Here is a 13,969-nt window from a genome sequence, read left to right on the forward strand (position 1 = left end):
GTTGAGATGAAAGCATCGTGTAACCTATTATGTCACTTTCAAAACTCCGTGTTTATGGGACACTTTGACATTACAGGAACTCTGTGCATTGGCTGGAGCAAAATGAGATTACATCAATTGCAGTCATGAGAGAAAAGGACAAAAGGTGTTACTTTGCAAAAATTTTGTCATCCCTGAGAATTTGTGAAAATGCTTGTGATTTACAAATGTAGGTCATGTGCAAAACATATCACAATTGAGCAGCATCTCTCTCACACACACACACACACACACACACACACACACACACACACACACACACACACACACACACACACTCAAGTCATTACGAGCTGAATTTGTTTCGGTGGTCAGATTCATATTGACAAACAGCATGTGAGAGCTGCTGGCAGGAAAGCAGAAGGGTACAAAGGTTACGTCCCTTTTACTTTGTTCTCACTTTCTCCTTTAGTGTGTGTGTGTGTGTACTGTATTTATGTGTGTGTGTGTGTACTGTATTTATGTGTGTGTGTGCTTCTAAGTATATACATATTCCTCACGGGATCAAAAGAGGATACTTATACTTACTTACTTATACATAGGTCTTGGTTTATATAAAACCGTATGCTGTACATACAGTATGTCTCTCTCTCTCTCTCTCTGTGTACAATTTTAAATCAGCAGGCCTGTGTTTGGATTACAGTAGCATGATCTTCTGGACTGCTCTAACTACCAAGGGAATACTGAGGGATTAGCATGATCTTCTGGACTGCTCTAATTACCAAGCGAATACTGAGGGACGCAGGAGCGGCAGGAGATTATTTCATTACTTTGGAGGAGGGCAGCTTTGGCCCTCGCCTGTTATTCAGTGCCAATGCCATTCTCACCTGCTGTGCACTGAATGACTGTGTAGCTTCCACAGCAGTTTGCACCAGTGACACATCGTGAAAGGGACAGCTTAGGTGAACATTAAACGAAGACGTGTTACTTGTTGTAAAAAAGAAATAGAAAATATAATAAAAAAATAAGAAATATAAAATTGAATATTGACATAAAAATGGAAACAACTGTTAAGTAATTTAATCTATTCCCCTAAAATGTCACCTTCACCTAAAATTTCATCATGAAATACAATGGTGTTTAAATGCAGTTCCACAGGTGATTCTACAGCTTCAATCACTTTAAAATAGTTGCTTTACTTCGACACACATCTTTCCAAATCACTTGAAAAAAGAAAAAATTCAGTAATTTTTAAATACAAATAGAGAATGTTTCATTTTGTCATGTAACTATTTATAAAACTATTATTTTGGGCATGGTGGAGCAGCGGTAATGTAAATTGTCACTGACTTACAATTACTGCACCCAGGTTTGATTCCCACCCTTGCAAGTCTGTGTGGATTTGGATAAAAGTATCTGCTAAATATCAGTACACTTTAACTCTTAACTTTAAGTAGCTTATAGTATTTACTTAGTCTCAGAAAGAAAAGAATCCATGACCTTGGGACACTAGTAGCGTATCCAGCACCTTATTACAACTAATTAAATAATCAGTCCAAATCAATCAATCAATCAATCAATCAATCAATCAATCTATCTATCTATCTATCTATCTATCTATCTATCTATCTATCTATCTATCTCAATACAGTAGCATATTTAATTCATTAATAAATGTAACATGACACAGCCTCAAGAATAAGAGTGATATGGACCTTTTAGAGTAAACAGTTGAGAACAGAGATTAATGCTGCAGAGTGCTGACTGACATTTCACAACAGAAAGACTGAAAATGGAAATTTCACCACATGCTCATTCCTTCTGCACGTGCCTCCTTGGGACGGCTAAATGAGTTCGGAGAGTGAATGAATGGTCACCTGGGTAACAGAGAGAAGACAAAAAGAGATATGGAGAGAGGAAGAGCAGAGGAGTGAGTGAGACATTGAAAAAAGGCAGCAAGAGTGCAAAAATGTGAAGGTGTTTTACTGTTTTTCTCTTGGTAAAGTTTGTTTTCCTATGAAGAGATTCAAATGATCAAACCCATGTTTACGATGTTCAATTTTCATTGAATAATTATCCACCTGTAAGTATGCTGTATGTATTAAACAGCGTATTTCTTCTCTCGGAGAGAGAGGTAATGTTGAATAGAAGCTGAGAGCAGCATCACGGTCCTCAGATGACTGTTTCCTTGGCAACAAAGAGCAAACGCATGTGTGTATGTGTGTGTGAGAGAGAGTGTGTGTGTGTGTGTGTGTGTTTGTACAGAGGGAGGGTAGCGGAGAAAGGGAGGTATAAAACCAATGAGCGCTCCTCAGCCAGGCTCACAATTCCAAGCTCACTGCCAACTCTCTGAGAGAGAGTAACAGAGATAGAGAGACAGAGAAAGAGAGAGAGAGAGGAGAAAAGAAACAGAGATAGAGAGCTAGAGAACTGTGAAAGAGACACCAATCAGAGAAAGAACTCAATTTACTCTGAGCACAAACCTTCCCGCTCCAAGGCTGCTCTGCTGTTGAGGTGGTTCAGTATGCTCCGACCAAAGGATCTGTGCCAGGGATCTGGCACCAAGACCTTCCTGGATGCCATGCACAGTGGCAAGCTGCACCTGGCCCGCTTCGTGCTGGACGCTCTGGACGGCCGCATCATCAACTCCAAGACAGAGAGCGGCCGCACACCGCTAATGTTCGCTGCCAGCTTGCAGGAGTCCGCCGGCAGGTCAAAGTTCATCCAGATGCTGCTGGAGAAAGGGGCAGATGTGAACGCGCGTGACGAGCAAGGGCGCACTGCCCTCAGCCTCGCCTGTGAGCTTGGACACCTGGATGTGGTCAAGCTGCTGGTCCAGTTCAACGCTGACCCTGAGATCATGGACACCTGGGGGAACAGCGCACTGATGTATGCCGCCTTTGCCGGGCACAACCAGGTGCTTGAGTTTCTGGTCCGGGCTTTCAAGAGGCTGGGGCTGCAGCTGGACCACACAAACCGGGCTGGACATTCTGCTATACAGGTGGCCGACTACTTTGGACACAGTCAGTGTGTCCAGGCTCTGAATGGTCCTGGAAAGAAAGAGGTGGGGCTGAGTTTGGGGAACTCTTGGAAAGACCAAGATGGAGAGTCACAACATCCAAACAAACTCCCTAAACAGGTCCTTGAAAGGTTCTCCAAGCCGTTTCACAGTAAGAATGAGGAATCACTGCCAGCTCTGTTCCAGAGACAGGTATGTGTCGGGGACACCCGATTCAAGCGCCAGCCACCTTCCCCTGAGAGAATGACTAATGGACAGTGCCCCTCCAAAAACAATTTTGGGGAAGAAGATGAAAACACTTTATTTAATACCAAACAGATCCAGAACTCTATGCTGAGGGATACCAGAGTCAGGAAAACCATAGACTTCAGTCCAGAGAAAGGCACAAGACATGACATAGGGGGCAGGCAGGAGGTGAACGGACACGTTCCCCTCTGGGGCAAAGCAAAGTCATTTAACCTAGAGCTCCTAACTGGCAGAAAACAGTCCTATCAGGGTGATGTCCAGGATTTGCGCCATTCCGCCAGGCAATTCAAGAGAGCCTCACTGCAGGACGAAAAAACTTTGATGAAGATCGACTACCTTGAAAAGATACATAGAACTCGGCAGTTGGCGAATAATAAGGACAATCCTATCAAACTTGCGCCACTTTCAAACGGCACCAGTCACTTTCAGGAGGAAAACAGCAGTGACGACGAGTCAAAAACCGTCGGGGGCAAAGGCGGGTGTTTTTTGGTGAGAAGAGACGCACTCAAACGTGGTAGCATTCCACAGGTCGCGCGACAGAACAAGCTTCTCCTCCACCGAGAAGAAATCCAGCCGGAAAAAATTACAGTCCGTCCACCCGGCTACACCGGTCTGGGGACCAGGTTACTGAGGCGCTTCACTGCCCCAGAATTCATGAAATTCGTCAGAGACTGTCCTTTGGGAAATGGCAAAGGGAAGATTGCCCGGTCGGAGACCTTTCCACTGTCACACACGCACCAGAGAGTCAGCAGTCAGCCGAGCGTTGACAGCATCAGTGGCGTGAGGTGTGAATTTGAGGGCAGCCCTCGTTGTATGTCTAATAATAATGCGAATTAATCTGTCACGTTAGCAATGCGAGTGCTTTCAGTAGGCTACAATACATGCAATATCGTGATTATGAATGAATAACTTTTTTGTAGAATGATGTCTTTTGCTTTGATAATTTACATTGAATTGAGTCGTTGAAGAATGATCCAATGCCAGCTTAATGCGCTCCAATGACTATTCTTTCGTACAGGATGAATATGTATAGGTGTGCCTATGTATAGTGCAATATATATCATGCGATTATATGCATACTGCAGTTTGCAATGTGTTTGGCTGTGCTTTGGTCGATCAAGAGACGTGATACACAATAAAATCAATCATAAAAAAACGTGTCTGCTCAACTGGTTTAACTGGCTCACTGAATGAAAAATATGTATAATTACTTGATTTAGACAGGAAGATAATGGGTTGGGGATGGGCAGAAGGACAGGGTAGTGGTCTGACTCAGTGAAAATTAAGTTACTTACCAAATAGCCCTTGTTGAATATTCAATATGCATAATTTATTCATTTTTACAAAATTAAAATAATGCTTTTCTCTTCATGAATGACCTACATACAAATACAACCATGAAATGTATTCTGAAAAGAATACCAAGATGATGAACACTGTGATCTCAGCTGGTGAGGTCCTTTAGAATCATGTACCAAGCCCGTGTGCTTTGTCTAGATGCAAACCAAATGCAGAAAACAGTCTCACAATGTATTTTTTGTCGTTGTTCCAGTAGCAATACACACATCCTGGGAAAAAAAGCTATCACAGTACCACTGATAGGATGCTCACCTAACAACATTAACAAAATGCATCCCCAACGTAAACACTCACACTTTCCAATTAAAGTAAATTAAAATAACATAATAGTGATAGTGATAATAAATTGGGTTTTTGTTATCTCATAATTTGACTACAGCCATCTTGCAGACACATACAGGTTTATATTGATTTTGAAATATACATCACTTGACCTTCAGCTAGGATTTTGAGTCACAATTTCAAAATTAAACCACTGAGAGATCAAAGTGCCATATTTAAAATATCACATCTTACAAACATCTTGTTTTGGAAAAGTATAGGGACCACTTTTAGGGAATAATTCTAACAATAATATCAACTCAGTAATCTCATTTGAAAAAGTCTGTCACCACAGCTGATAAACACCATTATGGTTGGTGACAACAAAGCATAATCATTTTTTTCTTAAAACATGGGAAGCTTTTATGCGCATTCAGATTCAAGCTAAATGTGCCCCTGATTTAATCATGCATATCATATGCAGAGGAAGTCCCAATCGAGCGCACAGTGTTCAGAGGAACACAAGGAAAGCGCTGCTCTTCATGACCCACGGCAGAGCAGAGCGAGAGTCACTTTAAAAAGTTTGCAGTTGGAAATAAAATAAAAAACAGCCTAAAAAGCATGATCAACTGAAGAACAATGGGGGCTCAGTAGAGCATTTGAAAAGAGAGAACCCTTTTAAAAAAACAAAACAAGTTTGGACCGATCAGTAGTTCAGGAAATTCCACCACCACAGAGGTTCACTTGGTGAGGAACCAGTCTGGGAATCAAGTTCTCCTCGGTCTTACGCTTGTCACAATTACAAGGGAAAATTACTGTCTCTGAAGCGTAGCCTACAGACGCATAAAGTGCTTTCCTTCTCTCGTGTCATTGCATTGGATAACTCTGATGTGGTTACTCCGTACTTCAACCAACCAGGAGGGACCCATTCACAGAACCATGCAGGGAACCATTTTCTCTCCCCCTGCAAGATGCCATCCTAGAATTCCCACATGGGCACAAACTCGCCAGTGGAGCCGGACGTGATGACTTGGCATGTCAGAGGATGCCTGGCTGGTGAGCAGTGTGTGTGTGTGTGTGTGTTTGTGTGTGTGTGGCAGGCAGGCAGGGGGGTCTGACAGGACTCCAGCAGCACATTGTGAGGGTAGTGTAAGAGGGTGTTCCAGCCTCAGCATCGGGACATGCGCTTGCGGTACTGCTCCACCAGGGGGACCAGGCACTGCGGCGAGCTGCTCTTCAGCAGGAATGGGTGCTCCAGAAGGTCCGTGGCCGTGGCCCGGTCCAGTGGGTCCCGCGTCAGCATGCGGTCCAGGAAGTCCCTCAGAACTGGTGAGATCTGTGGAGAAAAAGGCCACAGAAAAAAGCATGCATAAACTGTCTTCAGAGGTGCAGAGCTGTACCCACAGTATGTGTATAAGCCTTTCACTGTGGATGAAGCAAGTTGGTGTTTATATGTGTCCCTGCACTTGTCCCTTCATTAAACTTCTACATGTGAATACATTTGCTAATAGGCCTATATAATTATATAATAATTATTTGCTAATAGGCCTATATCCTTTTGTGTGAGTGTGTGTGTGTCTCTCTGTGTGTATTTGTGTATTTAGGTATGTATGTACTGTATGTATGTATGTTCGCATATATGTTTGAACGTGTGCTTGTGAGCATACAGTATGTGTTTGAACATGTGACCGCTCGGTCATCAGTACTCATTCTGCTTGACTTATCGGCTGCCTTTGACACGGTTAATCACCGTATCCTTCTCTCTATACTCGCTGACATGGGAATCTCCGGTTCTGCTCTCTCCTGGTTTGAATCCTACCTCACAGGACCTTTCGTTTAACGTATCATGGCTTGGTCAGCTATCCGCACCTCACCATCTCACCACAGGGGTCCCCAGGGCTCAGTGCTGGGCCCCCTCCTCTTTGCTATCTACACCACCTCCTTGGGACAGATTATCCGTTCGCGACGGCTTCTCATACCACTGCTATGCAGACGACACACAGCTCTATCTGTCCTTTCCACCTGACGACCCCTGGTTTCAGCACGGATCTCAGATTGCCTTTCAGACATAGCTACATGGATGAAGGCACACCACCTCCAGCTGAACCTCTCAAAGACTGAACTGCTGGTCATCCCAGCTAAACCTACCATACACCACGACATCAACATCAAATTTGACTCCCTGTCTGTTTCACCCAACCAGGACTGCAAGAAATCTAGGAGTTGTTCTCGACAACCAACTAAACTTCTCAGATCATATTGCCTCAGTCGCCCGGTCATGCCGTTTCGCACTCTACAACATAATGGAAAATCAGGACTTACTTGACTCAAGATGCTACCCAACTTCTGGTTCAGGCAATAGTCATCTCACGACTTCGACTACTGCAATGCCCTCCTGACAGGTCTCCCAGCCTGCGCAGTGAAACCACTTCAGATGATCCAGAACGCGGGCGGGCGCGCCTGGTCTACAACCAACCCAAAAGGGCACATGTTACCCCGCTGCTCATCCAGCTACACTGGCTACCTATGGCTGCCCGCGATCAAATTCAAGGCTCTAACGCTTGCCTACAAAGTAGTCTCCGGTTCTGCTCCCACCTACTTGAATGCCCTCATACAGACTTACACTACCTCCAGACCGGGCTGCGGCTCCTCCTCTGATCGAATCCACGCCTAGCTCTACCACCGTACGCCAAGCCAATCCAAACTTTTCTCATCTGTTGTTCCTCGTTGGTGGACACACTGCCAGTTCCTACAAGGGCAGGGACATCCTTTTCCACTTTCAAAAACTCCTGAAGACCCAGCTCTTTAGAGAAACATCTACTCTCATAGCAACACTTACAACAAGTCTTACTGATCCTAGCACTCACCAGCCGCTTTAAACTGACAAGTAACTGCTAAAACAGCACTCACCGACGACTTATTCTTACTGTACTCTAATGTTTTTTTTAAACTGTCCTAAAATTGTGAGAATTGTTCTAAAACTTACTGTTTACCATGTTGTTAGTCGCTTTGGTTAAAAAAGCGCCAGCCAAATGTAATGTAATGTAATGTAATGTAAATGTGCTTGCAGCCTGTGGTCCACATGTGTGTCCACTGACCTGATTGATGTTGCGTACGGTGGGAGCCGGCTCATCCCGTAGCCTCTTCATGGCTGCCACCGGTGTCTCGCTGAAGTATGGAGGCTCACCGTCCACCATCTCCACCACCATGATGCCCAGAGACCAAACATCCACCTGCCAAGAGCACATTCATCAACAAAGGGCATTGGCTACACACCCATCGGCCAACATAATACAGAGTTACGAACAAAGTGCGAGGACAAAACCTTTACTTCTACCACTTCTACCTTCAGTTCTAAAAATGACTGTTACAGAAATGGCAAAGAATAACACAGGGAAAATATCATAATCTCATCTTCCCTTTTTAAGTGGATTACTTAAATGTCCAAGGACCACTGTGTCCACCTGCCCAAAGCAGTTACCTAACGTGAGTTACCTAAAGCCTCACACCAGACACCGCACACCTCTATACAAATCAAAACTGTTGTGCAGAGATAACACTCAGACTGGCTCGATGACTAAGTTGAGATCAAAAGCAAGCCTGTGACACATGTCTACACAACAGTTGCTATTCAGTGTTGTTCTGAGCAGTTATTTAATATGGTTGAGGGACACTTTTGGAGAGGCCATTTAAGTCTATTTTTAAAACTATAACCACAAGGAGCTCAGTCATGGCTAAATGGATTTTTAATGTGTTATGAAAGTCAGCTGTTGGACATTGGGCACTTCATTCTGAATACATAGTGCTTTTCACAAAAACGTGTTACAAAATGTCTTAAACACAATACAAGAAGCTTATGCAAGCACCGTGCACTCTACTTGACATAAGACTAACTTATAAAGTATACCTTACACATATAGGGCCAGTTTCCACTACATGGGTTAATGTTAGTTCATAAAGCTTTTGTCAAAGGACATTTTCACTGATGTTCTCTTTTAGTTTAGGACTAGGCTTAAGCCATGTACAGGAAATCAGCCCACACTGTGTACCATAGAGAGAGAGCAAAAGAGAGAGAGAGAGAGATAGAGAAAGAAATATAATTTCCTTTAAAGAAAATAAAAGAACTGTAGTAGAAATGTAGCAATGTAAAGCAAAGTAGTGTTTACCTCAGTGCCATAGGGTGATTTAGAGATCACCTCAGGTGCCATCCAGTAGGGCGTCCCCACTAGAGACTTCCTCTTAGGGATATCTTTACTGATCTGGGCACAGAACCCAAAGTCTGACAGCTTAACCTAGAGAAGAAAAGCACAAAGTACATTTGTGACACCTTAAAATAGCATGAACAACAACAGTATTACATAGCCTCACCGGCCAATATAAAACATTAACATGAGCTAACATAACAAGTTGACGACAATTGACGAGCCTTGAGATATTTTTTTACATTTATTTTATTTAAGTATTGGCGATTATAATATATAATTGAGTAGTGTTAATTTCGTCAGACGAGACTAGAGAAAAAATGTTCGTCAACAACCTTTTTTTCCATGACTAAGACGAGACGATGACAAGACTGCACTAATGTCCTGAAACACTGACTAAGACTATCTTAAGATGCATTATTGTTGACGAAAAAAGACGAGACTAAATTGTTTTGCATGAAATAAAAACTAAGATAAAATCTCTCTTCATTTTCGTCTAAAAAATGAGAAGACAGAATAGCTGTTACGTTTTCAAAATATTCCGAATGAGTTCAGGTTCATGCGCAGCAGCTTTCCTGTAGGCTAGTCTACGTGCTGTTGCTGCAACTAGACAGTCTCTGCTGCAACCCTGTACGAAACTACATGGAACAAGAACACCGGAGATTTCTGCCAGAGTTAGCAAGCTAACTACCTAGGCATTAGGCCACAATGCTACATACCCAGAAGTTGAAGCTTCTCTCATACATATACAGATTAACATCCCCCAGAATGTCCATACGAAAATTTTCAGCAAGTAATGTCAACTATTTAACTAGTTACACTGATGATGCAAAGTTTGCTAGCAAGTAAGCTAATATGGAAAGTTCGCTAGCAAGTTAGCTAAGATAGAGAGTTTGTGTTGCGTTTGGGCGCATATTGCCATCTAGCGTGACGGAGTAAACATTCATACTTGAGTCTAAGACAGTGTTTCTCAAACTTTTTCAGATGAAGGACCACTTAACTAATCAATAAAAAAGAAACGCACGGACTACCTAGCTAAAAAACAATTAAAAATAGACCTAGCAGTATATTAGCCTACACAATACTCACTGAACCACCTTGCTTATTGTCTTTGCACTTTGCTTAATTGTGTCAGAGGATTCATATGATTTAAACTGGCATATCTGACATAGACAGTGTTGTAGAACTGTTTGAATTTACATACAAGTTGGTTCAATATTGCAAACAACTCATCTATATTATATTTTACCAGGTCTGCTCGTGGACCACTTGGGATAGCTTATGGACCACCAGTGGTCCCCGACCACACTTTGTGAAACACTGGTCTACTTAAGATCATGACAGTGGTGCAGTCAAATCTTTTACTGTCTATGGTCAAATCCCAGCCGAGCTATAACTGTAGCTTGACTTACCTGTGCATGTAAACATACTGACTGACTGAAATAATTTGTTATAAAAAAAGACTGAAATGTTTTGACTAAAACTGACTAAGATAGCTTTAGTTTTCTTTTGACTAAAACTAGACTAAAATTACGAGACTTTTAGTTGACTAAAACGTGACTAACAAAAATGATATTTGAATGACTAAATATGACAAAGACTAAAAAGGACATTTCGTCACAAGACTAAGACTAAGACTAAATGAAAAATAGGTGACAAAATTAACACTATAATTGAGAAACAATCGGCAAGCTAACCATTTTTTTTTTTTATCAAAATATGCTTTAATGGTGATCAACATTCATCTTTAATGCCATACTGATGCTAGCCCTGTCGCCTAATGTCTATGGTCCCCTTAATTCTCAGAACCAAACATGGTGAAGTAGAGTTTAGCTGCTATGCGGTTCAGCTCTGGAACCAATTTCCAGATGATATAAAAATGTTAATAAAGAAATAATTTACTAGTATTTGCTATTCTCTGTTTCTGTCTATGTAAAGCACATTGGCTTGCCTTGCTGTATGAAATATGCCATATAAATTCATGTGTGTGTTAATAAATGAAAAAGACAAAAACATGACATCTAGATGTTGACAGCTCTTCTTAAAAGCTGTAAGTCTCTTGCTCATCGTGAAACAGCAGTGATGCACACTGTGTTTGTCAGTGTCACAGTTAAGACAACTGATGATTCATGTATAGTGGGTAACAGGCAATTGCCTCTGGCTTCCGAACAGCTTCACTAAATGCAGAGCAGAAGAGAACCATGGGACAGAAAGTCAGAGAGATAGACAACTTAATGGTTTCATTTGACACGATCCTTATGGTAGGGCCATTATCCCAACACAGTTCCTGCTAAACATATGTCCCATGTCATTTCTGGGTGGAATGTCATTTGTGTCTTAATTGCTTTATCTGCTTTGCTTTCTCCTTCTCTATGTCATTAACCTGTCATGGTAACTTTGTTCAAATGCTTTAATGACCTGTCATGGCTTTGTTGGAACTTAGTCGCAAAGCCTGCCGATTTTATTCATTTAGTAAGGTTTGCAAAGGTTACTGTTGTACAGTACTATGTACTATACAGAAATACAATATATTGCGCCAATGTCCTTGATGCACTGGGAAATATAAAAACCACTGCATACACTACACAATATAGCAAATAAATAACACTTTACAATTATTTTTACATCCTAGGACAGGATTTCTAATCTGGTGTGAGGTCTGGTGACTAGGTTATAGGCACAGGTAGATGTACACAGACATAGGGAGGCTAAATCATCCTAAAACTGGTTTAAAAACAGTTAAATTGTTAAATTGCATAATATATGATATATGCCACAGTATTTGTATAACTTGAGCATTTTGTATTTCTAGTCTGTTCTCTCCTCTGCTGTTATACGCAAGAGAGCACGCTCACCCTGCCGTCCAGTGTGAGGAGGATGGAGTCACTCTTGATGTCTCTGTGGATGACGCCCTGTGAGTGCAGATAGGCCAGGGCTTGCAGCACCGCCTCGCACACTGTGGCTATCTGCTCCTCACTCAGCCTGGACACAACAGACACACAGGGAGACAAAACCATCATGGGACAAAGGAAACAATATGGAAAAGGTTTATGAAACCAAAAATAGGAATCACATTTCAGAACAACTGCATGATTAATCTGTTAATTACTTAAATTGTAAAAAACCCTGGTAGGTCAGATATACATTTAAACTTATATATTTTCTACTGGTATGTGTAATATATAATGTAAAAATGTATTTCATGGATTTTTTTCCATATATGAATACAACCCCTAATCAAAAGAAGTTGGGTTGTTGTGTAAATGTGAATAAAAACAAAATGTAATAATCTGCAAATCTCATAAACTCATATTTAGTTGCAAAAAGGACACAGACAACATATCAAATGTTGATAATGACAAATTTGATTATTTCATAAAATATGTTAAATTTGATACTAGCAACACGTTGGGACGGAGGTAACAAAATGCTGGAATAGTTGTGTAATGATAAAGAAAATCAAAGGAGGAATATTTCCCAACTAATTAGGGTCACTGGCAACATGATTGGGTATGAAAAAGAGCATCCCATAGAGGCAGAATCTTTTAGAAATAAAGATGTAGGGGTATTCATCACACTGTGCAAATCTGTGTGGACAAATGATGAAACAACGTAATTTAAATGCCTCTGAACATGAAATTGTGAAGTATTTGGGGAGTTCATCATCTACAGTACATAATATCATTAACATATTCAGAGAATCCAGGGAAATCTTTGCAAACAAGGGATAGAGCTGAAAAACAATATTGGATGGCCGTGGTCTTTTGGACCTCAGATGACACTGCATTAAAACCAGACCTGTTTCTCTAAAGAAAATCCTTGTATGGGCACAGGAGAACATCTGATAACCATTGTCTATAAGCACAGTTTGATACTCAATTAAGAAATGCTAGTGCAAACCTTACCATGCAACAGCCAAAATTGTATTTAGACATGAGTCAGAAATACCACCATCTTATCTGGGCCTGAGCTTGTTTAAAATGGACTGAAGTAAAATGAAATAAGGTCCTGTGGTTAGACCAATCAAAATGTGCAATTCTTTTTGGAAATCATGGACTCATCTGGGCTAAAGAGGAGAGGGCCTATCCAAGTATCCAACCTATCCAACTTGTTTCAGTACTCAGTTCAAAACCCAACATCTATGACGGTGTGCAGGTGCTTTAGTGACTACAGCATGGGCATCTTGCACATCTGGCAAGGCACAATCGATTCTGAATGATGTATACATGTTTTGAGCTATGTATACTTCTATCCAGGCAATGTCTTTTCCAGGGAAGAAGACATCGGGCAGGAATGGGACAACATTCTCACTCTAGCAGCTGGTCCATTCAGTTCCTAAACATTTATAGAATTTTGTTAAATGAGGAGGTGAAGCAGCACAGTGGTAAATATTCCTTGTTCCAACTGTTTTTTTAAATATTATCACATTCTGTTTTTATTTGCATTTTACATAACGTCCCAACATTTTCTGATTGTACATCTATAGTTACATTTCTATACTGTATTTACATTCATTCACACTTTTATCAATTAATCACATTGTCTGAGCTTTTCCAAGAACATAAACTTAGTTTGAAAATTTTCTGTGAATAAACATCTTTAGTCACATTAAAATGCCAGCAATATAGGGTTGCTGCATATTTAATGCCAGCCAATGCACACAAATTGCAAACGCTGCAAAATGGAAGAACCAGTTTTTAATTATCAGTCTATGAACCCAGCTTGGAGACTGGTCAGGACTGAGGACAACTTCATCTACATTCTGCTAAATAAATCATGGGATTGATTTATTTTTTTAGTCTTTTTTTTCTATATCTCCATGGGGATTGCGAGCTTATGATTAAATAATAAAACTTGTGGTCACTCTTTCCGTGTGTCTGCAGTTTGACTTTCTGACACAGAC

General features: G+C 41.2%; 2 protein-coding genes across 2 annotated transcripts in view; one reads left to right on the forward strand and one right to left on the reverse strand.

The window, feature by feature from the left end:
* Positions 1-2,348: 2,348 nt before the first annotated feature.
* On the forward strand, positions 2,349-4,368 carry LOC125284360 (ankyrin repeat and KH domain-containing protein 1). Its single transcript, XM_048228277.1, has one exon. It carries the CDS (start codon positions 2,504-2,506, stop codon positions 4,079-4,081), a length of 1,578 nt encoding a protein of 525 aa, XP_048084234.1. The 5' UTR covers positions 2,349-2,503; the 3' UTR covers positions 4,082-4,368.
* A 169-nt stretch (positions 4,369-4,537) lies between these two features.
* The window catches only part of LOC125284724 (serine/threonine-protein kinase PAK 6), a 33,221-nt gene continuing 23,789 nt past the window's right edge, over positions 4,538-13,969 (reverse strand). Inside the window, 4 exon segments of the mRNA XM_048228840.1 lie at positions 4,538-6,200; positions 7,963-8,097; positions 9,031-9,156; positions 11,922-12,048. Of these exon segments, the coding sequence (XP_048084797.1) occupies positions 6,033-6,200; positions 7,963-8,097; positions 9,031-9,156; positions 11,922-12,048 (556 nt within the window). The 3' untranslated portion in view covers positions 4,538-6,032.

The sequence above is a fragment of the Alosa alosa genome, chromosome 19 (genome assembly GCF_017589495.1).
Source record: "Alosa alosa isolate M-15738 ecotype Scorff River chromosome 19, AALO_Geno_1.1, whole genome shotgun sequence".
Taxonomy (NCBI): domain Eukaryota; kingdom Metazoa; phylum Chordata; class Actinopteri; order Clupeiformes; family Clupeidae; genus Alosa; species Alosa alosa.

What these genes read in the sequence shown, in the direction of transcription:
- LOC125284360 (XM_048228277.1), top strand. Translation starts at nt 2,504, where the DNA reads ATGCTCCGACCAAAGGATCTGTGCCAGGGATCTGGCACCAAGACCTTC.